The 27528-nt window shown below is 45.3% G+C and overlaps 1 protein-coding gene across 48 annotated transcripts in view; it reads right to left on the bottom strand.

Moving 5' to 3' along the window:
• RIMS2 (regulating synaptic membrane exocytosis 2) overlaps positions 1 to 27528 on the bottom strand; it is a 995106-nt gene that overhangs the window by 154413 nt on the left and 813165 nt on the right. For 28 of the 48 annotated variants that reach the window (XM_063924252.1, XM_063924259.1, XM_063924274.1 and 25 more), the window contains 4 exons: positions 26659 to 26694; positions 19612 to 19718; positions 4820 to 4992; positions 2037 to 2327 (listed from right to left, as the gene is read on the bottom strand). In XM_063924252.1, coding sequence (XP_063780322.1) covers positions 2037 to 2327; positions 4820 to 4992; positions 19612 to 19718; positions 26659 to 26694 — 607 coding nt within the window. The remainder of the gene's footprint in view (positions 1 to 2036; positions 2328 to 4819; positions 4993 to 19611; positions 19719 to 26658; positions 26695 to 27528) is intronic. The other 20 variants (XM_063924278.1, XM_063924296.1, XM_063924280.1 and 17 more) reach the window with 3 other exon arrangements.

Genomic DNA, 27528 nt, shown 5'->3' with positions numbered 1-27528 from the left:
GCTATTCCCCATGGTCCTTTCAGGAACCCCAGCATCCACTTAGGACGATAGAGAAACATAGTTATTCCAGCCTAAACAATTTTACACAATTTACCTACCTCTGTACTGACAATGTAAAGTATGGGAAGCTTAAAGTGCACCCATAACTACTGTATAAAACCACGTTGATGCTTTAGACTTATAAAATCGTATAGTCCTTTTTGGGTCTCTTCCCAAAGCTGCAATGACATGGGGTCATATTACTTTTCAAAAAGTGCTACATCTGTCATCTCTCAATTGAATAAATTGTTACTACAGGTTGAGTCTCCCATACACAAAGTAAGGAATATTCCGAAATACGTAATTTGTTTTAGCTCAATAAACTGACACCTTTGATCTCTGATGGCCCAATGTACACAAACTTTGTTTAATACACACAGTTCTTAAAAGATATTGTATAAAATGTCCCTCAGGCTGCATGTATAAGGTGTATATGAAACATAAATGTATTCTGTGTTTAGACTTAGGTCACATCCCCAAGATATCGCATTATTGAAGGAAAATGTTCCAAAATACGGAAAAATCTGATATCTGGATTTCTGGTCCCAAGCATGTTGGATATGGGAGACTCAACCAGTAACAGGTTAAATAGAAAATATTTATATACTGTACCTACTGTGTCTGGTACAAAACACTATAATGACAAACTAGTTGTTTGGTGTAGAGGAAGTGTTAAGGTGCATACACACGGTGAGATTCGGGCTAACCCCGATTCTCACTGTGCGACAGGGACTAGGTCGGTATCACAAGCATATAATGACTGCTTGCGATACTGACTATGGGGGTCATTCTGACCCGATCGCACGCTGCAGTTTATCGCAGCGGTGCGATCGGGTCAGAACTGTGCATGTGCCGTAGTGCGCCGGTGCATGCCAGACGGCCGAAGGCCGTCGGGCCGCTACGATCGCCTCTGTCGGACCGAACGGGGGCGGGCCGCAGCGGCTGCGTGACGTCACACAGGCCGGGAGCGATGAGTAGCTGCCGGCCAGCACGCTAAAGCTGCGCTGGTCGGGAGCTACTCTTGAAGTGCAAAGGCATCGCCGCTGTGTGATGCCTTTGCACTTCTGCGGCGGGTGCCGGCACTGACATGCGGGGCGGACTAGCCCTGTGCTGGGCGTCCCCCCGCATGTCAGTGTGAATGATCGTAGCTGGGCTAAATTTAGCACAGCTACGATCATCTCGGAATGACCCCCTATGTGCGATTTTGGCTAAGTGTCAATTTTGACTATCTTTTCTACGAGATAGTCAAAACTGACTTGCCTGCACAGTCTATCTAATCATGCGATGCCGACCACGCGGGGCCGCGCATCGGCATCGCATCGTCATCGCAACTTTCTTTGCGATTTTTACTATATAGTCAAAATCGTAATGAAAAATCTCAGCGTGTGTACACACCATTAGTCCATGGTGACATCAGGACCACACGTTGCACTTGTCTATATGTCAGTACTGTTAGAGCATCTGGCCAACGTGCGCTGACTGCACCTGGAGACGAAGGTTGGGAAGAGCAGCCACACAGATAACTGTTCCTATGACAGCCTCTGCTACTCATTCACACTGTACTATATGGGGAACTTCAGCGTGCTGGAGAAAGAACCTTCTCAGCTATAAGATGCTGAGTTTAGCATGTGGTACAATATAAATTAGCAGGTGGATTGTCTTCAGGAACAGTGTTCCTCATGGCTGCTCAATCTGGCCTCCAGTTTGAACTACAGTGACCTGTCCTGGTTGGCGTGGCCAAACACTCCAGCATGTGAATGGATAATAAAGGCCTTACAAGACACACACTGACATCTACAGTGCCATTCCCACCTTCACATCTTGCTTTGTCCCTTATTTAGGCTCATTTGTTATTTTAGCCAATAGCACAGAAGCCAGGTTGGATCACGGAAAGCTGACTGGATACTTTTTATTGTGATACTACATGTGAACAGACCCTAAGGGAGAGATGGGGAAATACTATCTAAAAGGGAGCACTCTGAGGATAAACATTTTACCTGATGTCATTTTCTGATAACCTCCTTGGCAGATCCTCTTTGTGAGGTTCCTTTGGTTCCTGTGTCTCCTCATCTTGCTCCCCATGCAGACTCTCTTCCTCTGTGGAGCCCTTGCTTTCTCTCTTGTTGGAGTTCTCACTGGCTGCCTGACACTCTTCTGTCACCTTCTCACTATCTCCTTCCTGTTGGACTTCCCCCTCATCCTCCTCGGGGAAGCCTGTATCCTTGTGGTTCTGCCCCCTCTGCCAACCCTCTTTCCTATCACTTCTATCCCCTATCTCTCTCAATCTTCTGACCAGCCCAACAGTAAGGAAAAGGAGCATGCAAGCGAAAAAGAAAAGATGATAGTTAGCTTCTCAAAGCACATGCAGGAGAAAAGAAACGTAAGAGGAAATCATGCAACATTCATATTTTCTTTCTTTCTAAAGCCTATATACTGTAATATTCTGTTAGTCTACAGCAGGCCTGGTCAACCTGTAGCTCTCCAGCTGCTGTGAAACCACAAATCCCAGCATGCCCTGCCACAGTTTTGTTATTAGGGAATGTGGCAGGGCATGCTGGGACGTGTAGTTCCACAACAGCTGGAGAGCCACAGGTTGGCCAGGCCTGGTCTACAGTATTTATACATTGTACTGGGTTTAAATAAATCTGTTTTAGGATACGTTATTGTAGAATACATGCAAATACATCTGACTGGAACGTACGGATTCCTGTTACCATACCCAACAATGGTGGTCATTCCGAGTTGTTCGCTAGCAGTTTTCGTTCGCAGCGCAGCGTTTAGGCAAAAAAGCGTCACTTCTGCGCATGCGTATGCGGCGCAATGCGCATGCGCGACGTACTTTCACAAAAGCCGAAGTAGTTTCACACAAGGTCTAGCGACGCTTTTCAGTCGCACTGCTCGCCGCAGAGTGATTGACATGAAGTGGGCATTTCTGGGAGGTAACTGACCGTTTTCGGGGAGTGTGTGGGAAAACGCAGGCATATCAGATGCAGGCGTGCCGGGGGAAACGCAGGCGAGGCTGGCCGAACGCAGGGCGTGTTCGTGACGTCAAAACAGGAACTAAATAGTCTGAAGTGAATGCAAGCTAGGAGTAGGTCTGGAGCTGCTCAGAAACTACACAATCATTTTTTTGTAGCCGCTCTGCGATCCTTTCGGTCGCACTTCTGCTAAGCTAAGATATACTCCCAGAGGGCGGCGGCTTAGCGTTTGCACGGCTGCTAAAAGCAGCAAGTGAGCGAACAACTTGGAATGAGGGCCAATGTTTTTACATGTATCCCGTTTGTGTGTAGTTTGCACATTTTTTAATTTTTAAAGAACTTCAAACTTTCAAACAAACTATAATATGCAAAAATTAATTCTATGTTAATTTTAAAGGCTCAATCCAATTAGGCGCAGTTTGGTTTGGTCCAGCGAGCTGTTCTCACGGCGAACTCGCACTGCAAATTATACTTGCAATCCAATTTCCAAACTTGCATTCATTTTCTAGATGACATTTGTGGTTTTGGGTGCAGTCTCCTCAGGGGGGAAAATCTTTGTGTTAATGTATAACTCTCTCTGCACATGTTAAATATGCCCCCCCTGCAGTGCACATGGTTTTGCCCAACTGCTAAACAATTTCCTGCTGCGATCAACTTGGAATTACCCCCACAGTGCAGAACCTCTGGTACACCACACCCAATGACTAATACTGCACTTTACATATGGGGTTTACATAGCATAATTTGGCCAGTAAGACATGTCAGTTTTCAGGTGATTTTCTCTTAAAAGCTCAATAATTGGTGTTAACGATGTGGGACAGGTACGTGGAGATGGTGTGTTGACGGGAGATGGGTTTTAGAACTTGTAAATGAGAGCTAAAAGTGTTTACTCCAATGTTTTACAAACTTGTATAAAAACACTGAAAAATCATTACCTCAAAATGCGGGTAAGACTTTCATTTGATGAAAAACACTTGCTATCATTTTTCAACCATTAGTAAAAAGTGCAACAATTATCCCTTTAATAACCTCCAGTACTTGCCTTATACCCACTAATAGCCATCTATACCTCCTGCTATTTTAGTTGTCACTTTTATGGGGTCCAGACGTTCACCTTACGGTTTCATGCACGTCTCCCAGGTTGCACCTTGTAGAAATGTCACGTAACATCGCTGTGACTACCGCAATTTGGTATTTCTACTTGGATCTCATATTACTTCTATGTGCGCATTTATGTGAGTTTCATGAAACAAACTCGCTTTTGCAAACTCACACCTAATTGGATTGACCCCTGACAGTAGTGCAAAGTATTTATGGCCTAATTCAGCATGGATCGTAGATGTGTGAAAAATCACACATCTACGATCCATTACACTGACATTCGGGGGGACGCCCAGTACATCCATAGTGAATTAGACCCCTAGTTATTATATATACAACATTGGTTGTTTTAAAATAAGAGACCATGTCTGACATCACCTGTGATTAATTACTATGCGTTTCATTTCAGAATAAAGTAAAGAAGGATACATTATACTCGAGTGGTATTGCTATATAATAACTTACCATATGCAGACATTGCATAACAGTATTAGGCTATGTAATCACTGGCGTTCTGCTACATATTTACAAAATTATTCTATTTCAGTGTGATTAATGATGAATATTAACGATATGCATAACTAAATCATTGCAAATGCCAGTGAGCACGAAGCCCTCTCAAAGATCATTATCTTGAACAAAGTCTAAATTAAATCTCTGGCTCTGGCCTACATATAAAACGTATAGAACATTCTGCTCACTTTATTTTCCGGTTCCCCCGCGGCCGCTCAGACTGCACAGACATGTAGCTTGTACTGCTGAAACGGGAGGCACTGCTTGTTCTGGACACGGCAGACACATCGCTCACATCACTGTCTGACGACTTGTTGGACACATTGTCCGACCCCCTCTGCGGATCCCGGCCGGACCGGTACTGAAACACATTGAATACAGATCATTCAGTACTTCTCAGTCCTCGGAAATCGGGAGCTCATCGGCCTGTGAAATTGAAAGCTCTTTCTAGATTAATTGTACAAGGAAATCTGTGCAGTGAATGTCCATGACTGTCCTGGTAGACATTGATAGTATTAGTTATATCTCTGTGAGGAAGACTGGATGAGACATCCCATGTGCAATTACAAGCGTGGCCGAGCTTGTGCTGCCTGCATACGGTCTTACAGCAAGTGCTATACTTTGTTGCTGTATAGTTGGGTAAAAGGCATACAGCAGCAATATTGCATCCTTAACCTAGTCTGTTGCATATTTACATCTATTAAGCAGCTCACACATTTATGTTTCCTACCACTTTATTAGACTGATATTAACATATTTGTAAATATGTATTAGATATAGAAAGGACACTCAATGCTGAAAGAGGTCACATGGCAATCCCATTGTACAAACCTTCTGCCAATTATACCCCCCATTTACCAAGTCTTGGAGAGTGATAAATAGCAGTGATAAAGTAGCAGTCAATCAGCTCCTAACTGCCATGTTACAGGCTGTGTTTGAAAAATGACAGTTAGGAGCTGTTTGGCTGGTACTTTATCACTGCTATTTATCACTTTCCAAGACTTCATAAATCTGGGCCTTAATATGATAACTTTGTCAATATTCTATTTGTATGAAGTCTAATTATAAGCAGCCTGGCCAAGCAATATGGCAGGTTCTGTTCAAATAAGTGCACTCAAATATATGGAGGAACCATATAAATAAAACAAACAATACAGAATTATAATACAGAATATAACATAAAGATAGATGTAACATTCTGTAGCTATAGCAAATATAAAGGGCGGGATGCAGCAAAAAAAATGTGGCCAAACCTCTGAAAATGCAGTTTTTGGAGGATTGACCACTTTACTCTGATGCACCGAGCTCCGGTATGTGATACATTTACAGAGCTTTGACCCGGTGGGCAAGCTTTAGATGGTGTTACCCAATTGAAGCGTTAGGCAGTTGGCACATCTCTGCGAATGTTGGGCAGGCTGATGATCTGCACATACTACTGTTGCTCAGTCTGGCATTTCCCTTTACAGGCTTCTGGGATGAGTGGCAATTTCCGGTATACAATTTCTATTTCAGGCTGTCCATATCTAGCACATAGTTGAGAATCTTCCTGGAATTCTGCTTAGGATCAGCGACAGTGAAAGAATAACACCTGCTACAAACGGACCTGGCCTAGGGTCGATGGGGGTGATTTCAGTGGGACTGTTATACGAAGCAATAATCTTTAAATTCTTTGGTCAATTAACCTCCGAATTTGGGCTTCCCACGGGGCATTTGGACATATATTTATGTTTCAGGCATGCTTTGCAAGCTCAATATCCAAATGGCCACCTGCTTCAGTATATTAGACTTCCTGTGGAAACAATTCTGTGTACGCTCGGCCCTAGGAGACTGGTTTCTTTTCTATATTCCTATCCAAGTACCCTACGCTCAGACGCTTTACCTCAACTATAAAGTATGGGGATCCTGGAGGAGATGGTCTGGGATGTGGCGTTGGGCAGACCATGGAAAGCCACTATGTTGGTCAGATTCCAGCAGATACAATTATTTTACATTGGACCTATCTTACATCAATACATTTATGCAAATTTAGGGGGGAGGGGATAGTCTTCTGCATGTACCAAATGCTCAGGTAAGTAGGTCACCTTTTGGCACCTAATATGGTCCTGTCTGCACAGTTCTAGCTTCTGGTATAGGGTGAGTGGGGTGATGTCCTCCACAGGTGTCTCTTTTCCTCTTCTGCCCCCCTGAGAATATCTTTTGAGTATCATGGATAAAGATGAAATGAGTAATCACACCACACAATACAGTATGTGCTTCTATGTTGGCGAAAGTTTGCAGTGCAAGAGCCTGGATGGCCCCTCTGGGACCTGACATTGTGGAATGGGTTTGTACGCTCGGAGAAATGCTTTGAAGGTCGAATGCATTTGGAGACCCTGGTTAAAATCCCCATATGGTACTGCTGCATTTCTCAGTACCCTAACCTCTAATAGCAGGGACTAGGACTTGGGAGAGTTTAGAAGACCACTGGACTTTTTATCATTATCATTGCCCTGGAATTCTTTGTATTTAAGTTGTAATTCAAAATATAGCTGTTAATGGTTCTACTTGATACCTTACAGTACTAAGTAAGTACATTTTACCACTGTGCCATGGTTTTTTATTATCTACTGCTCTCAGATGTAAGAGTTATTTCTATAGGGAACATTGTGTTTGATTATATTTATAAAATTGGAAATAAACTCTATTTAAACAAATAAAAAAAAAATGTGAAGAATTTAATGCTAACGGATGTTCTTAGGTAAAATACCAAATTCGGATAAGCATGGTTTAACATATTTTTGTAATGGAACCACTTGGTTTTATCACTTGGACACCTTGGTTCCATTGGAAACTGCTACACAAGGAGATGCCTCATACACACACTATGGGGGTCATTCCGAGTTGATCGCTCGCTAGCTAGTTTTAGCAGCCGTGCAAACACTATGTCACCGCCCACTGGGGAGTGTATTTTAGCTTAGCAGAAGTGCGAACGCATGTGCAGCCGAGCTCTGCAAAAACAGTTTGTGCAGTTTCAGAGTAGCTCTGAACCTACTCAGCGCTTGCGATCACTTCACCCTATTCATGTCCGGATTTGACGTCATACACCTACCCAGCGAACGCCCAGCCACGCCTGTGTTTTTTCAGACACGCCTGCATTTTTGCAAACACTCCCTGAAAAAGGTCAGTTGACACCCAGAAACGCCCCCTTCCTGTCAATCTTCTTGCGACCGCCAGTGCGAAGAAAAACTTTGCTAGAACCTGAGCACAACCACAAAGGGCTTTGTACCCGTACGTTGCGCATGCGCATTGCGGGGCATACGCATGCGCATAAATGCCATTTTTTCACCTGAACGCTGCGCTGCGAAAATCGGCAACGAGCGATCAACTCGGAATGACCCCCTATATCCCAAAAGCATTAGCACACCTCTCCATTTATCAATTTTTTATTGAAATTTACATTGTTTAAACTTTCAAATTAGCCTGAAATTAAAGCATAGCACAAATTACTAATTGGAGAGAAAAGAAACAAAGAATAATTTTGTTAATGTAATCTAAATTTTGGACTCATCAAAATACAGTATGAACCTTTTGCAGATATAACTACAGGGTACACTCATGGCATTCATTCTACCATGGAAATCAAATATTGTTCAGGAAGTTCTTCCCAAGACTGCTAGAAGTTCCCACAAATGTGTTGCACTTGCAGGTTGCTTTGCTTTCATCCTTCTGTCCAGTTTATTCCAAACCAACTTGATGGGCTTTAAGTCTGAAGACAGTGCTGGTCATTCCATGATTTGAAGCCTACTGTCTACTTCATTTCAACAAAAGGTATTTTGATATATAGCATGGAGGTATGTTTGGGTTATTGTCTTGCTGTATGGTGAAGCCTTGACCAACTAGGCGTACACCAGAGGGTATTTAGCAAGGCAATGACTAATGCTGTGGTAGCCCTTTTTCGGTTCAGGGTGTCAGTCACAACTATTTGTCTACATAGCCTAATTTCTAAGTGTCATGGATCCAACAACCTGCTGGAAACATTCCTTAGAGATTCTGGTCCATGTTGACAAGATAGTGTCATGCAGTTGCAGCAGATTTGCACATGGTATGACTGTCCCGTTCCGAATTATACCATTGGATTGAGATCTGGTGACTATTGAGGACATTGTAGTACAGTGAATTGACTGATCTTGGAACCAGCTTCAGATGAGATCGCGTGTTATCCTGCTGAAGGTAGCCCTAGACTGTGGCCATAAATGGATCGACATGGTCAACAAAAATATTCAAACCACCCCATCTGGTACAAGCAATAGGTCCACTGTCGAAGTCACTTAGATCACATTTCTTTCCCATTCTGTTTTACGTTCTTAACAACAACTGAACCTCTTGATCATGGTTGCATGCATATATGCATTGAGTTGCTGCCCCAGTATTAGCTGATTCAATATTTGCATTAACAAGTAGGTGTACCTAACAAAATGGCCACTGAATGTACAGTATTTAAAACACAAAGTTAATTTACAGCAGAAAATGGAATATTATTTCTCGGATCAACCAGAAACAACATTTGCAAGTGGTTAATTAATGATGTTTGTAATGGAATGGTCATTACTGTATTTGACTAACCAATATCTCATGGGTGCTATTACCACGTCCTTTCTACATTAACTACTATATACACAAACCATTTGCTAAAAAAATAGGATTTTAATCACCTACTGGTAAATCCTTTTCTCGTAGTCCGTAGAGGATGCTGGGGTCCATATCAGTACCATGGGGGTATAGACGGGTCCCTTGGGAGCCATGGGCACTTTAAGAGTTTAATAGTGTGGGCTGGCTCCTCCATCTATGCCCCACCTACCAGACTCAGTCTAGAAACTGTGCCCGAGGAGACGGACATACTTCGAGAGAAGTAAATACACAGATAGTGGTGAGATTCACACCAGCTCACAAATAACAAGGCAAACCAAGCTAACCAGCTCGAACAAGTCAGCAACAGCTGAACAACAGTACTTAACCAAGTAACAATGGGGTACTTAACCAAGGAACAAGGCAGTACCGAACCAAGTAACAACTGCAGGAGAACGAAACGCTGGGCGGGCGCCCAGCATCCTCTACGGACTACGAAAAAAGGATTTACCGGTAGGTAATTAAAATCCTATTTTCTCTTACGTCCTAGAGGATGTTGGTGTCCATATTAGTACCATGGAGATGTACCAAAGCTTGAGCGCTTACGCTCCTGCAGAACTGATTGACCAAACTGTAGGTCCTCAGAGGCCAAAGTATCAAACTTGTTGAACTTAGCAAACGTGTTCGACCCTGACCAAGTTGCTGCTCGGCAAAGCTGTAAAGCCGAGACACCCTGGGCAGCCGCCCATGAGGAACCCACTCTACGAGCAGAGTGGGCCTTAACGGATTAGGACACGGCAATCCTGCCGTAGAATTAGAATGCTGGATAGTAAACCTGATCCAGCGAGAAATCGTCTGCTTAGAAGCAGGCCACCCAACCTTGTTAGGATCATAAAGGACAAACAGAGCGTCCGACTTTCTGTGAAGAGAAGTTCTCTTCACATAAATCTTCAAAGCCCTCACAACATCCAAGGACTTTGAGGTAATTGAGGAGTCAGTAGCCACTGTCACCACAATAGGTTGGTTGATATGAAAAGCCGACACAACCTTCGGAAGAAATTGCTGATGCGTCCTGAGCTCAGCTCTATCTTCATGAAAAATCAAGTAGGGGCTCTTGTAGGACAATGCCCCCAATTCCGACACACGTCTAACAGATGCCAATGCCAACAGTGTGACAGTCTTCCAAGTAAGAAACCTGACCTCCACCTTCTGCAAAGGCTCGAACCAATCCGATTGCAGGAACTGCAGTACCACGTTAAGGTCCCAAGGTGCCGTTGGAAGCACAAAGGGAGGTTGGATGTGCAGCACCTATTTCAAGAAAGTCCGAACCTCAGGGAGGGCAGCCAATTGTTTCTGGAAAAAAAATGGACAAGGCCGAAATCTGGACTTTTATAGAGCCCAGGCGCAGGCACACATTCACCCCTGCTTGCAGGAAGAGGAGAAACCGACCAAGTTGAAACTCCACCGAAGGAAATGTCTTGGATTCGCACCAAGACACGTACTGTTTCCAAATCCGATAGTAAAGTTTTGACGTTACTCCTGTTCTAGCCTGTATCTGGGTAGGAATAACGTTGTTCGGAATGCCCTTCCGAGCTAAGAGCTGGCGTTCAACCTCCATGCCGTCAAACGTAGCTGCGGTAAGTCTTGATAAGCGAACGGCCCCTATTGCAGAAGGTCCTCTCGAAGGGGAAGAGGCCTAGGATCTTCCAGCAGTAACTCCAGAAGATCCGTGTACCAAGCTCTTCTTGGCCAGTCTGGGGCAATGAGGATTGCCTGAACTCTTGTTCTCTTTATTAGTTTGAGAATCCTTGGGATGAGTGGAAGTGGAGGGAACACATACACTGACTTGAACACTCACGGAGTTACCAGGGCGTCCACCGCCATTGCCTGTGGATCCCTCGACCTGGAACAATACCTCCAAAGCTTCTTGTTGAGGCATGAGGCCATCATGTCTATTTGAGGTACGCCCCAAAGACTTGTCACCTCTGCGAACACCTCTGGGTGGAGGCCCCATTCTCCCGGATGGAGATGGTGTCTGCTGAGGAATTCCGCTCCCCGTTGTCCACTCCCGAAATGAAGATTGCTGACAGCGCCACCGCGTGCTTTTCCGCCCAGAGATGATTCTTGTCACCTCTGACATAGCAGTTCTGCTCTTCGTTCCGCCTTGTCGGTTTATGTAGGCTACTGTCATCACATTGTCCGACTGTACCTGAATGGCCTGATCTTTTAGAAGATGTGCCGCTTGTAGAATACCGTTGTACACGGCCTTTAGTTCTAGAATGTTTATCAGAAGGATGGATTCCAGGCTTGACCACCTTCCTTGGAAGTTTTCCAGACTTGCATCCGTGGTTAGGAGGATCCAATTCTGAATCCTGAACCTGCGGCCCTCTAGTAGGTGAAAAGTTTGCAGCCCCCAGAGGTGCAATATTCTGACTTTCGGTGACAGGCGTATCCTCTGGTGCATGTGCAGATGAGATCCCGACCATTTGTCCAGAAGACCATTGTTTGCATCACCAACGCTTTCTCCTCCGGCAGAAACACCCTCTGTACTTCGGTATCGAGGATTATCCCCAGGAAGGACAGTCTTCCTGTCGGCTCTAAATGCGACTTTGGAAGGTTCAGGAACCATTCGTGATCCTGGAGTAGTTGAGTCGTGAGAGCAATGCTGTGTAACAGCTTCTCCCTGGAAGACGCTTTTATCAGTAGGTCTTCCAGATAAGGAATTATGTTCACACCCTTCGTGCGGAGGAGCAGCATCATCTCCGCCATTACCTTGGTGAACACTCTTGGTGCCGTGGAGAGGCCAAACGACAGTGCCTGGAATTGATAGTGACAGTCCAGCAGCGCAAATCTGAGATAAGCCTGGTGAGGCGGCCAGATTGGGATGTGAAGGCAAGGTACTCATCCTTGATATCCAGGGATACCAGGAATTCCGCTTCCTCCAGACCTGAGATCACTGCTCTCAGAGACTCCATCTTGAATTTGAATTCCCTCAAGTAAGTATTCAGTGACTTTAGGTTTAATATTGGTCTTACCAAACCATCCGGTTTCGGTAACACAAACAGGTTTGAGTAATAACCCTTGTGGTGTAGGTAAGGTGGAACTGGAACAATGACATTGGACCTCAGCAACATTTGAATGGATTCCTTTAGGATAGCACTTTCTGTCAGCAAAACTGGCAAGCCCAATTTGAAGAATCTGTGAGGCGGGAATTCTTGGAACTCCAGTCTGTACCCCTGGGTAACAATTTCCGTTACCCAGGGATCCAGGCAAGAGGACGCCCAGATGTGACTGAAATTTCTTAGTCTTGCTCCCACCTGTCCGATGTCCAGGCTGGGGGGTCCACCGTCATGTTGAGGATTTTGAGGAAGCAGAACCAGGTTTCTGATCCTGGGAACCTGCGGGTGTAGGTTTTCGGGATTTCCCCCTGCCACCTCTAAAGAAAGTGGATGGGGATTTCAACTTTTTTGCTTTAGCGGTCCGAAAGGACTGCATCGCAGACGTAGAATATGATTTCTTAGTCTGTGGTGCAGCAAAGGGAAGAAAGGTTGACTTACCAGCAGTTGCCGTGGAGATCCACGCATATAACGCTACCCCCATACAGAGCCTGACCTGTAAAGCGTAGTTTCTCCACACTCTTCTTAGATTCCACGTCCGCAGACCACTGGCGCAGCTAGAGTCCCCTGCATGCCGAGACAGCCATGGAAGACGTCTGTGCATTCAGATGACCAAGGTCCTTCATGGCCTCCACCACGAAACCTGCAGAATCCTGTATGTGACGTAAAAACATTTCAATGTCACTTCTATCCATAGTATCTAAATCCTCTAGTAATGTGCCTGACCACTTTACTATGGCTTTAGAAATCCATGCACAAGCGATAATGGGCCTTAGCGCCACGCCTGAAGAAGTGCATATGGATTTCAGCGTAGTCTCAATCTTGCGGTCTGCCGACTCTTTCAAAGCGGTAGACCCAGGGACAGGTAAAACCACCTTTTTAGACAATCTAGATACAGAAGCGTCTACTGGTATCCGTTCAGATGGTCAACCATGTTATGGTCGACAGTCATTAGGTCGACCACTATTGGTCGACATTGACATGGTCGACACATGAAAATGGTCGACACATGAAAAGGTCGACATGAGTTTTTTTACTTTTTTTTCTTTTGGGGAACTTTTCCATACTTTACGATCCACGTGGACTACGATTGGAACGGTAATCTGTGCCGCGCGAAGCGGTAGCGTAGCGAAGGCACCATGCCCGAAGCATGGCGAGCGAAGCCATGCTGGGGTTCCCAGTCACTTTACGCAAAAAACGACACCAAAAAAGGTTAAAAAACTCACGTCGACCTTTTCATGTGTCGACCTTTAATGTGTCGGCCATGTGTCCATGTCAATGTCGACCAATAGTGGTCGACCTAATGACTGTCGACCATTCATACCGGAACCGCGTCTACTGTAGGGGGGTTTTCCCACTTTTTCCTATCCTCTTCAGGGAAAGGAAAAGCAATGAGAACCCTTTTTGGGATCTGGAATTTTTTCTCCAGGTTTTCCCAGGATTTTCCAAACAGTGCGTTTAATTCTTTAGATGCAGGGAAGGTAAGGGAGGCTTTCTTATTATCTGTAAAGTAAGCCTCCTCGACCTGCTCAGGTACTTTGTCAGCAATGTGTAAAACGTCCCTAATGGCCTCAATCATGAACTGCACCCCTTTAGCAAGGGATGCCTCACCCCCCAGTATATCCCCATCACTGTCTCCCGGTATCAGTGTCGACTTGCATTATCTGGGCAAGAGCATTTTTTGTGGGCATATACCAGGGGATCTTAGGGAGGCATTGGGAACAGAACACGACCTCCTAGTACCGCACAGGATAGCTGGAGTTATGTGGAGGGTCAGCGCTCCCTGACAGCGTCTCTGTCTGTGGAACTGCAGGGAGAAAATGGCGCTGCTGAGTGCTGGATCCGCTCTGAGGAGAAGCTCCGCCCCCCTTGTAATGGCGCGTCTTCCAGCACTATAGAAGATTATACTGGCCTGAGGTAATACAATGCTGGCAGTAGACAGAGTCCCTGATAGCTCGAGTGACCAGTATGTAGGGTATTGCGCTGGCCCAGGGCGCCCCTAACAATGCCGCGCCCTCCGGAGCGCAGCGTGGGTGCTGCGCTCCCACCCTGATGCCGCCATTCTCACCAGCTCCCCGCTTGTCGGGTCACCGGTGTCCTACTCACCACTCAACCTCTTCTGGCTCTGTTATGGGGTGGCAGCAGTGCTGCGGGAGTGAGCGGTCGCCTTGGGGGCTTGCGATCAACACCCTCAGGAGCTCAGTATCCTGTCAGCGGAGATAGTGGCCATTAACCTCTGGTGATGGACAATACTCCCCCCCTAAGTCCCACGAAGCAGGGAGGCTGTTGCCAGCAGCCTCCCTGTGCCTAAACTGTTTAAAAAACAATAAAACTAAAAGAACTCCTAGGAGCTCCCCTAGCTGTGACCGGCTCCACTGGGCACATTTTCTAAACTGAGTCTGGTAGGAGGGGCATAGAGGGAGGAGCCAGCCCACACTATTAAACTCTTAAAGTGCCCATGGCTCCCAAGGGACCCGTCTATACCCCATGGTACTGATATGGACCCCAGCATCCTCTCTAGAACGTAAGAGAAAATAATTTGTACAGTGAGTTAGATTTGTAGTATCACACTTAAGTCCAGTAATTCTGCTAAAAGTTTGTCCTTAAAGGATTCTGCAAAGTGTACTTTTCAAGTGCCTATGGTTCAGTAAAGTGCAATGCGTTTACACACATGGGACCACAGCAAGAAAGCCCATTATTCCATGCAGCTGTTCTGTAAAATTGATGAAGTAAAGATCATACATATAGTCTCAATACACCACACAGCAGGAGATGCCTGGCATAAGTCAGCTGACAGGTCTTGCGCAACTCTGTTAGCGTCGGATGCCTTTTTTGCCGAAAATGCATATGTGAATGGGACGCACAAGCAGACTCTGCTGAATAAAATGATATGTGACATGCCTATATTCTGTGTGTGACCGTGCCCGTATCTGCATATGAAATGATGTAGCATAGCATTTCATATACAGATACAGCCGCAGTCCCAAACAGAATATAGGCATGCCGCATATAATTTTTTCCCCCATAATTTTTTATTGGAGGACTGCATATGTATATCAAACAATCGTGTACCGCATATCATTTTAATCAGTTTGTGCATCCTCTATGCATTGTTTTGCCAATAACATGCATTTTAATGGAAACAGTCACACAAAAAGATGCTCAGCGCTACCAAGTAACATCATGACATGGCGTGACTAGATGGGCTGTTTAATGTACAGGGAGGCTAGATGTCAGTGGTACATCTGTAATCCCTTCTCTGCTGGTCTCTCCCAAGCAAGACAATCTTTATACACCGTCTTCAGCACTTAATTTACAAGTAATATCAGCACTAACTTTTCAATCATATAGACTGCATCACTGATCTAGCATGGGTGTTATATCGGTACCTGCTCTGTATATCATTGGTAAATCACCGATCCCATGTCATCGTGGCTCCGGCAGCCGCTTATCACGGATTATGCTCCAGGTAGCCGAAGCATAATCCGCGATAAGTGCCGGCATCGGGGGGAGGAGCCCACCGCATCGGGGCTAATAGGATTTTCCTGGGCGATACAATACCCCCTCATATAGAAGGTAACTAAAATTACTCAAGACATCTGTTTACCTATGAAGGTTATTTTTTCTCACCTGCTGCAGTACATCTTAGACTGTAACACTAAGGGGGGCATTTACAAAGCAGTGATAAGAGCGGAGAAGTGAGCCAGTGGAAAAGTTGCCCCATCAACCAATCAGCAGCTCTGTATAATTTTATAGTATGCAAATTAAAGATGTTACTTCAGTGCTGATTGGTTGCCGTAGGCAACTTCTCCACTGGCTCACTTCTCCGCTCTCATCACTGCTTAGTAAATGTCCCCCTAAGCCACTGATGAGTACATATAAATCCTGCACTGTTAGCAGCTTCAACATATACAACAATATGCAGGATGGCATTTCTGAAAATGCACAAAAAGTGTAAATGATATTATGTGGCATCACATCCCTATCTTTGTGTGAACGGGTCTACTTTCATGAGAATCAGGCATGCTTCATCAACGTGGTGGCAAATTTCTGATGGCAGGGGCTGAGAGGACTGGGGTATTCTCAGTCTAATGAGCGATAGGTACGTACACTAATTAACCTCATTTCCTGTACACATAAAGGACAGATTTTGTTTTGCAGGACAATTCCGGGGGTGCATTTCCTGTATGGGGGTGCACACATCAATGTTTCCCAATGCAAAAATACTTTTTACAGCCAAAAAAAGAAGAAACCAGACTTGGACCTACCAGACATGCTTTATGTACATTCATGTTTGCAAGTAAAGCAAAACAGCAAGCAACTGGGCAAAACCATGCTGCACTGCAGGTGGGGCAGATGTAACACGTGCAGAGATTTAGATTTGGGTGGGGTATGTTCAAACTGCTACATGCAAAAGCAGCCAGTATTTACCCTGCACAGAAAACCTAAATGCATTTGCTGCCCTTGCATGGTAACATGGTTTGTTCCTGACACAAAGTTGCTTGCTTTTTTGCTTTACTTACAAACATGAATTAGGCCGATTGATTCCACTTCTGCTTTTTGGAAATACCCCCATATAATTGCTCTTTGCAACCTTTTGCAGATATAGATGAAAAAGTGCACATAGCAGAGAAAATCAAAAAAACTTTCTATGCTATGTTTGGTGGGGCAAGCCCGAGGATTTTTAATCCATGCTCCAGTCACCCAAGAGGGGAGACTGAGGTTTGGCTGAAGCAAAATTATATTATTTTGCCTCCCACATTACATAATTAACAGATAGCTATGCTTCTGGCTAGACACTGAAGCTAAACATTTGAGACTCATCTGTGGTTAACTTTAGCTATAATTCTTCTGTATGTACTCTCATACCACTGCCCTTTGCTATTCCCTAGCTTTCCCATTGTGAGTATCTGTCACCAATTTTATCACTGGATCCCATCAGGCTTCTACTCTGTGATGAATCTTGCTGAGGAGAGAGAATGGCTATCCCTTTCTGATATCCTACAAAAATCCCCTTATTGCTTTGGCCATTTAAATAAATCCATATTAGACAAGTGTTACTCTCGCTCCTTTCAGATCAAGTTTTAGCAAACTGGTTGCCCAAGGAAAAAATCTGTCATTTCCCAATGATATTGGGGGTCATTCCGACCCGTTTGCTCGCTGCGTTTTAACGAAAGCAGAGCGAACGGGTCCCTGCTGCGCATGCGCCGGCGGCCGTAGTGCGCCGGCGCACGCGGGACGGCCGAAGGCCGTAGCAGGATAGCGATCGCCTCTTCCTGATTGACAGGCAGAGGCGATCGATGGGCGGGAGTTGGCGAAACGGCAGCGTTTAGCCGCCATTTCGTAGGCACGGTCCGGCCAACGCAGGTGTGGCCGGACTGAACGGGGGGGGGGGGGTCCGCAGTGGCTGCGTGACATCATACGCAGCCGCTGCGGGCCAGGGAGCGAGGAGTAACTCCCGGCCAGGGAGCTAAAGCTGCGCTGGCCGGGAGTTACTCCTGAAGTGCAAAGGCATCGCTGCTGTGCGATGCCTTTCCACTTCTGCGAGGGGGGGCCGGACTGATATGCGGGGCGGGCCAGCCCCGAGCTGGGCGTCCCCCCGCATGTCAGGAAAGATGATCGTAGCTGTGCAAAATTTTGCACAGCTACGATCAACTCGGAATGACCCCCATTATACGCTCAGTTTTAACACTGTATTTTACTTTTGTGCTCTACGTCTTCAGTTGTGTTGTGCTAATTGAGATACTAGTAAAGCATAGTAATATCTCCTATCCACTGCACATTGTCAAGACTAGATAGGTCTCTTTGTGGTACCTGGAACAGTGTATATATGAAATCAACGTTCCAGGTCAAATTATTCCTGAGTAAGGGGACACCCATTGGCACTGCCTTTATCATGTGACTTTTTGGACTGGAAAAGTGTGGCTGGAAAATTTCAGACCAGCTCAAAAATCTCGGAAATGTATGTGCGCCCCTCCGTACAGTTAGCATTTCCAGTCAGAATGTGACCTCTTTGTCTCATTTCAATGTTCTTACTCTGCACAATGGCCCTCATTCCGAGTTGATCGGTCGCAAGGCGAATTTAGCAGAGTTACACACGCTAAGCCGCCGCCTACTGGGAGTGAATCTTAGCTTCTTAAAATTGCGACCGATGTATTCGCAATATTGCGATTACTAACTACTTAGCAGTTTCAGAGTAGCTCCAGACTTACTCTGCCTGTGCGATCAGTTCAGTGCTTGTCGTTCCTGGTTGACGTCACAAACACACCCAGCGTTCGCCCAGGCACTCCCACCGTTTCTCCGGCCACTCCTGCGTTTTTTCCGGAAACGGTAGCGTTTTCAGCCACACGCCCCTGAAACGCCGTGTTTCCGCCCAGTAACACCCATTTCCTGTCAATCACATTACGATCGCCGGAGCGAGGAAAAAGCCGTGAGTAAAAATACTTTCTTCATAGTAAAGTTACTTGGCGCAGTCGCAGTGCGAACTTTGCGCATGCGTACTAAGCGGATTTTCACTGCGATGCGATGAAAAAGAACGAGCGAACAACTCGGAATGAGGGCCAATGTATTCCTGTTTTGCACTGCTCAGCCAAAATCCATGCACATAATCTTTACTTGGATAACGAGAGCCCTCATTTTGATCCCTTCTTTCCAATGACAGGTACAACCTTGTTTCTCCACTGAGCCCTTGGGCTTTGGTGGAAATCTAGGAGCACTTGAACAAATTAAGCGTATGGTGTCGCCAGTTCTGTGGTTTGTAAGTGAGACCCAGAGAGTGGTGTCACATTGTGGTGTTAAAACAAGCTTTAGCATGAATTGCATTTAACAGGATTGGGGATGAAATCCCGGCGGTCAGGGTCCTGACGGATAGAATCCCAAGACTCAAAGTGTCGCCTGATTCCAGTGAATATTTTAACCCTACCCCTAACCCATCCCTCTGCAGTCTAACCCTAATCATTCCACCCCATCCCGCAGCCTAACCATAACCCTTCCCCTAGTGTCTAACAACCCTAACCCTAAAACTAACCCTAATAATCACCTCGGGCATCCAACGGCATTGTTAGCGTTGCGATTCCAGTGTCAGGAACCAAGATTGCCGGGATCCTGACTACGTCCCCATTTAACCTGATGCATATGTTTATACTGGTAGAAAAGTTGGAGAATGTTGGCCTTGGAATCTGTAAAAATGCCTTTGTCCGTGTAGTCCTCATGGCTTACTGAGCTATCAAGAGGGTTCTGTGAAGTGCACTTTTCTTTACCTTGGAATGATAATCTTTTTCTAGCCTCGAGTCTGAGCCTGCCACTTGCTTGTACTTGTTGATCTTCATTTTTATCTGACGATTTCTCTCTTCTACATCCATCGAACCTGTTGAACAGCAAAATGCAGAAATTAAGATCATACCATGTTAGGGTGCTAGAGCATACAAAGCAACTTCATAAGCAGTCTACTACTTGACATCTGCCTTTCATATGACCCCATCATCTACTTTTCAATGGCCTTAAAGCAGAGCTGGTCAACTGTGGTCTGGTTGTTGTAGAACCACACCACCCAGCATATTATAGCAGCCCCAGCTTCCAAACAACTTGAAAGTATTGCAGTTCTCATCCGCCTATGGCTCGCACACAGTGGAAGTAGTAATTTTGTGGACATTGATGAGTGCTGTCAATTTCATGTATATTGGTCTTGCCCACAAACTGGCTACCTACACTCTGTAGAAACAATGTATACACTTATAATAATACTGTAAGTACATTAAATTACTTTGACGTTTCATGTAATTCAACACGGACATGCAAGAGTCGCAGAATACACACTTCTTCAGGTGGACAATACACCCCCCCCTCCCTCCATGGAGAAAATTACCCTATTAAATGTTCACTCTTGTTGCATGTAAAATGTTGTCTCCCTTTGTAGCTGCTGACAAAACACCCGTTCCCTGAAGAGATTGAAATGTCAGTATACAACTGCGAAAGCAATGGAGACCAGCAATCTGGACACATGATACGCGGTAATGAAAATCAGTGTTGTGGCATCCCCTGCCAGCCATGTATTAGCGCCAAAGGGTAGATGCTATAGATGTTATATAGATCCTCGATACTGTAGCACCATCAGACACGGACCTGGTGCAAATTAATCTGAAACCCATAATATAGTATCAGTGTGGTCTAGCATTGATGTCAGCCATATGTAATCTCCAGATAGCCTATGAATACTGATCTGTGGTGCTGCCTACGAGCACTATATGAAGCATAGGCAGCCTGTGGCTCTACAGCTGATGTAGAACCACAGGTCGCGGTGAGTTGTGGCCAGTCTCTTGTAAGCAGGGCATGCTGAACCCTGTAGTTGGTAACATCAGACGAGAAGCTGCCTAATTCAACACTACACTGTACAATAAGGCCCAAGCAGCACTTAAATAAAAGCCTACACCTATAGAAGGATATAACTGCAGATCATTGGATGACAATCTCTGTTGCTGGGAAGTAATTCCTTTGCTAAGAGTAATAAAATGTATTGATGCTCGGAGTTTTGGACTGTAGTCCTCCTCCGGCACTCAAAAGGGCACATTCATCATTTAGCACCATCTTATACAAAATGGACATTATTCTGAAGGTATTAATCTTATAGCTGTCAACTGAACTCTCCAGGGACTACAAAGTTAACAGGACAAAACCAATCAATATTAGAAAACATTTTGGTAGACTGAAATAAGAGAGAACATTTTAAAATCATGGAAATTATTATTTAAACAATGTACAGGATGAGTCTCTCGTATTCACAATTCCGAAATACAGAATGTTCCGAAATACAGATATAGATAGTGGCACCTTTGCTTTCAGTGTACACAAGCTTTGTTTCATGCACAACGTTATTATAAATATTGTTGAATGATATAGCCTTCAGGCTGTGTATAAGGTGTATATGAAACATAAATGTATTTAGTGTTTAGACTTGGGTCCCATCAAATATTTTAAAATGCGGGAAAATCTGAAATCCAAAAAACTTCTGGTCCCAAGCATTTTGAATATAGGAGACTCAACCTGTAATAGTTTGAACTATTTCTATGGCAAGGAGTACATTTTTTTTACATAGAAATCTGTTGTCTAAATGCTTTACTGCAAGGTGCTCAGTCTGGGATCCCCAGTAGGGTTACAGAATGTTTTTGTTTTTTAAGATTCCCTAAAACATACTCTAATGTTTACTGCATAACCTGGGGTCCCAGAATGCTGCCACACTGACAGTGGGGTCCCAGAAGACTGGTAAACTGACACTATGGGGTATTCAATTCTTTTCACCCCCTACCACACCTGTTCTGTTTCTGCTGACGGCCGTAGTATAATAATTTCAGCTCGTTACCCCCTGGGTAGAGAGGGCACCCTAACCCGGGCCTTTACGCAGCTAAACCTGATTACTATGGGCACAATATGCGCGATAACGGGGGTCACTTTAGAAAGGAGATTGGGCATGATATATCATTTGAATACCGCCCTATGTGTCCTGGAACACTGTCACACAGACACTCAGGGGCAGATTTATCAAGACCGGGGAAGTGAAAAAGTGGAAGGTGATAATGCACCAGCCAATCACCTCCTAACTGCCAAATTACAGGCTGGGTTTGAAATATGACAGTTTGGAGCTGATTGGCTGGTGTGTTTATCACCATCCCCTTTATCACTTCACCAGGCTTAATAAATCTGCTTCTCAGTGTCCAAAAAAATTGGCAAATTGACCCTCTGGGTTCTGTAACACTGTTACCCTGATGCACTGGATCCTAGAACACGAGCACAATAATACTTTGGGTCCCAGAACAATTGCACACTGACACATTAAGCTCTGAAGCACTGGTACATTGACATATTTGGTCCCAGAACACTGAAACGATGATAACTGTGGTTCCAGAACAATGGCTAAAACATTGGTATGCTGACACTTGGGGACCCCGAACATTGCAACACTGACACTTGGGGACCCTGAACATTGGCACGCTGACACTTGGGGACCTAGGACACTGAAACAATGATAACTGGGATTCCAGAACAATGGCAAACAGACACTGAGTTCTAAAACATTGGCACACTGACACTTGGGGACCCGGAACAGTGCAACACTGACACTCGGGGAAGCGGAACATTGCAACACTGACACTTGGGGACCCAGAACATTGGCACACTGACACTTAGGGACTCAGAACATTGCAAAACTGACACCTGGGGACCCTGAGTATTGGCATGCTGGCACTTGGGGACCCGGAACATTGCAACACTGACACTTGGACTTGGGGACCCAGAACTTTGACATGCTGACATTTGTGGACTCGGAACATTGCAACACTGACACTTGGGGACCCGGAAAATTGGAATGCTGACACCTGGGGCCACCAGCTGGAAAAAAACCACGTGCCTCAGACACATTTACAAGGCACATCTAAGTACTATTTTCACTAAGCAAATATGAGATTAACCTGAGCTTAATACAAACTAATTATTGTTATTTAACTCATTATTTCTATCCACAATAACCAAAGAAACATAGGGGGTCATTCCGAGTTGCTAGCTACTTTTTGCAGCCGTGCAAACGCATAGTCGCTGCCCACTGGGGAGTGTATATTTGCTATGCAAGTGTGCGATCGCATGTGCAGCCGAGCGGTACAAAAATAGTTTGTGCAGTTGCTGAGTAGCTCAGAACTTACTCAGCCCTTGTGATCACATCAGCCTGTCCGGTCCCAGAACTGACGTCAGACACCCGCCCTGCAAACGCTTGGACACACCTGCGTTTTTCAAAACACTCCCAGAAAACGGTCAGTTGACACCCACAAATGCCTTCTTCCTGTCAATCTCCTTGCGATCGGCTGTGCGAATGGATTCTTCACTAAATCCATCGCTCAGCAACGTTCCGCTTTGTACCCGTACGACGCGCCTGCGCACTGCGGTGCATACGCATGCGCAGTAGTGACCTGATCGATGCGCTGCGAAAAACGGCAGCGTACGATCAGGTCGGAATGACCCCCATAGAGTGACTCCTCCTCTCATATGTATCTGCAGTACCCAGATAGATTTGTTTCCACATTCCTCTCACATGGATACAGACCTTTTGGGCCCCTGGGCATAACAGAGGTTCAGGAGCCCCATCTCCCCATGTATAACAAAATCAGAAACAGAGTGATTTACATTTGTGCATTTTTTTATTTCCCCCAATGCTGTGACATAAATAGCTAAAAAGAAAAGTAGGCTGTGAATAAGTGTAGACAGGGTCAGGGCTGGACACAAACGAGCAGGGTGGAGAATGTTGTGCCGGTTTGGGATAATAAACACTTTGGAGATACTTAGCGTTTGATGTACATTTAAAAATGTGAGTTTTATTTACTTTAATTGTATTTGCATATGGGATACTAGCGTAGGGTACTATGCTGACCCCATTGCATTTAACTTGAACTGAACACACAACAAGCCTTAACAAGAGTAACGTGTGAGTGTGTAGGACCTCATAAGGCCAAGCCCTCTTAGTGGTACAGCAAGCCAGCACTCACTTTCATTCCCAATACTGGGGGTCATTCCGAGTTGATCGCTAGCTGCTTTCGTTCGCTGCGCAGCGATCAGGCAAAAAAAAAAATCGGCACTTCTGCGCATGCGGCGCAATGCGCACGCGCGTCGTACTATTACAAAGAACAATGTAGTTTCACACAAGGTCTAGCGAAGCTTTTCAGTCTCCACTGCTGGCCACAGAGTGATTGACAGGAAGAGGGCGTTTCTAGGTGTCAACTGACCGTTTTCAAGGAGTGTTTGGAAAAACGCAGGCGTGCCAGGGAAAACGCAGGTGTGTTCGTGACGTCAAAACAGGAACTGAATAGTCTGAAGTGATCGCAAGCGCTGAGTAGGTCTGAAGCTACTCTGAAACTGCACAAAATAATTTTGTAGCCGCTCTGCGATCCATTCGTTCCCACTTCTGCTAAGCTAAAATACACTCCCAGTGGGAGGCGGCATAGCCTTTGCACGGCTGCTAAAAACTGCTAGCGAGCGAACAACTCGGAATGACCACCACAGAGTATTGCCATAGTGTGGGCTCAGCTTATGCGCTTATCTTTACAATTTTATAGTTTCTGCTCACTTTACATTCAGCGTGGTCAGAAAACTATTCATAAACCTGTCAGCATTGTGCCACTTCATTGGGAAAATCTTGTGATCTGTATAATAATGTGAATGTACGTATAGCCCTGCCGATCTCGGACTAGCAGCTTCAGGGCAAGTTACACAATGCAGGCTGTCACTGCCATAAACCGTCTGGTCGCTAAGCACCAAACACGCATGCTGTGTACACTAAGGGGGTTATTCAGGTTTGTTAGCAAACAAAAAAAGTTAGCAATTGGGCAAAACCATGTTGTACTAAAGGTGGGGCAGATGTAACATGTGCAGAGAGAGTTAGATTTGGGTGGGTTATTTTGTTTCTGTGCAGGGTAAATACTGGCTGCTTAATTTCTACAATGCAATTTAGATTTCAGTTTGAACACACCCCACCCAAATCTAACTCTCTCTGCACATGTTACATCTGCCCCACCTGCAGTGCTACATGGGTCATCTTGTTCGCTTCCAGTCAGCCATGGCTAATTTCAAACTTTTAATTGATTGTTTATCTGATTTGATTAATAATGATAATAATAATAAAAAACAAAAGTAGCAGGAGGGCTGTCAACCACCAAACAATTATTATTAACACATAGATATATACCGTATATACTCGAGTATAAGCCGACTTTTTCAGCACGTTTTTTGTGCTGAAAAAGCCCCCTCGGCTTATACCCGAATCAGTGGAAGGAGGGACACGGAGGGCACAGCGCGCGGCTCCCCTGTGTCCCTCCTGCGTCTCCGTCTCCGGCGGTGTGTGTGTGTGTGTGTGTGTGTGTTAAATTAACTGCCCGTTTTGTGAGCTCTTATTGGCTTACGAACCGGCACTTCATTTAATACATACACGCCGCCGGAGACGGAGACGCAGGAGGGACACAGGAGAGCCGCGCGCTGTGCCCTCCGTGTCCCTCCTTCAGAAGACAACGCGGGAGCGATGGAGGGTAAGTACCCTTCCTGGCACTGTGGGGCATATCTGGCAGCATGAGGGCACATCTGGCACAGTGGGGCATATCTGGCAGCATGAGGGCACATCTGGCAGTGGGGCATATCTGGCAGCATGAGGGCACATCTGGCATATCTGGCAGCATGAGGGCATATCTGGCACTGTGGGGCATATCTGGCAGCATGAGGGCATATCTGGCACTGTGGGGCATATCTGGCAGCATGAGGGCACATCTGGCACTGGGGCATATCTGGCAGCATGAGGGCATATCTGGCACTGTGGGGCATATCTGGTAGCATGAGGGCATATCTGGCACTGTGGGGCATATCTGGCAGCATGAGGGCATATCTGGCACTGTGGGGCATATCTGGCAGTATGAGGGCATATCTGGCACTGGGGCATATCTGGCAGCATGAGGGCATATCTGGCACTGTGGGGCATATCTGGCAGCATGAGGGCATATCTGGCACTGTGGGGCATATCTGGCAGCATGAGGGCATATCTGGCACTGTGGGGGCATATCTGGCAGTATGAGGGCATATCTGGCACTGAGGGCTGTGTACGGCTAGAGCTGCATTTCCCACCCTAGGCTTATACTCGAGTCAATGAGTTTTCCCAGGTTTTTGTGGTAAAATTAGGTGCCTCGGCTTATATTCGGGTTGACTTATACTCGAGTATATACGGTACATATATTTCACTCAGCCGATGTATAGCATATAAAATACATAAAATAATTTGAACAGTTCAAACAAACAGAATATGTTAATTAGCTTTGAGACTTTGGTTCTAATTGTATTGCTTCATTGCGGCTGTCCAAAGAAATTTTATATTGTCCTGAGACAGTTACTGTATATTTTAATGCAATTATTGTATGTGTTTTATATGCTAAACACTGGCCGTGTGAAGTATTATATGTATATATTTGTGTTAATAATAAATGTTTGGCGATTGACAGCGCTCCTGACACTTTTGTTATTTTTTCTTGCTTTCTTGCGGGTATCAGCTTTCCTTCTGTTGTTATCGGGAGCAGTGGTCATTAAGTTGATAGTTTATTGGCTCATTCAAGAGATTTAGCACCAGACTAATTTTCTTCTTGATTTGGTTAATGTTGGTAAATATTAATGAAAAGCATAGCTATTATTCCAAAATGAACGAATTAGAACACTTCTTTTATAACAATGAATAAATGAAACACAGCTGCCTAGTGTCTACAGCGCACAACTGCGCTTCTAACTAAAGTCTGTACCTTGGTCCCCATTCTCTTGCTCTGCCGTCCTGTCTTCTACAAGTAAAAGATGGTAAATGTAATGAAATGAAGGCAATGACATGAGAACAAGAACAAAACAGACATGAGAAAGAAAAACAAAACACTTATCTACGTGAGACACTTAGCAGTGACAGAGAACAAACACGGATGGATGGATGTCGGATGGAAATGTTTGTTTCTGTGGCTTAAGCTTTTATCATCTCTATGATTCCTGCAGTAATACTTCTATATGGGAGAGATTTATCAAACCTGAGGAAAATAGTGGAGAAGTTGCCCAAAGCAACAAATAATTTTCTAGCACTCGTATGGAAAGTGCTAGATTTAAGTTACTGAAATCCGATTGGTTGCCATGGGCTACACCTCCACTTGTTATCTTTAGAAGGCTTGATACATCTACTCCTATGTCACCACCAGGGCTGTAAATAGCTGTGCCAGACCCAGGAACTTTTGGGGGCAAGGCCTAATCATGGGAGGCGTGACCAACTGTCAGCTCCCAACTGTCCCGATTTTCTCGGGACAGTCCCGCTGTTCCACCCGCGGGCCACAGTGTCCTGCGTATTGGGGGAGGGGGGCATTAGAAGACCCTCTCTCGCTTGCTGCTCTGTGGCTGTGAATAGGCATCTATTTACTGTGAGAGAGGGAGTGACGGCATGGTCAGCAGCTCACAGAATGCTGGCCATCCCCTCACAGTGATGAAAACTAGGGAGAGGCTTGCGATCGAGGTACTTCCCGCAAGGAACGCCCCCTAGCTGTGAGGCCATGCCCCCTTCCGAAGCACACACACCTATGGTACGTGAGGGTCCCGAATGAATGCACCCAAAAGTTGGGAGGTATGCACTACGTTAGAAT

The sequence above is a fragment of the Pseudophryne corroboree genome, chromosome 5 (assembly GCF_028390025.1).
Source record: "Pseudophryne corroboree isolate aPseCor3 chromosome 5, aPseCor3.hap2, whole genome shotgun sequence".
Taxonomy (NCBI): domain Eukaryota; kingdom Metazoa; phylum Chordata; class Amphibia; order Anura; family Myobatrachidae; genus Pseudophryne; species Pseudophryne corroboree.
The sequence above is the reverse complement of the archived record's forward strand: the minus strand, read 5'-3'. Positions and strand labels throughout refer to the sequence as shown.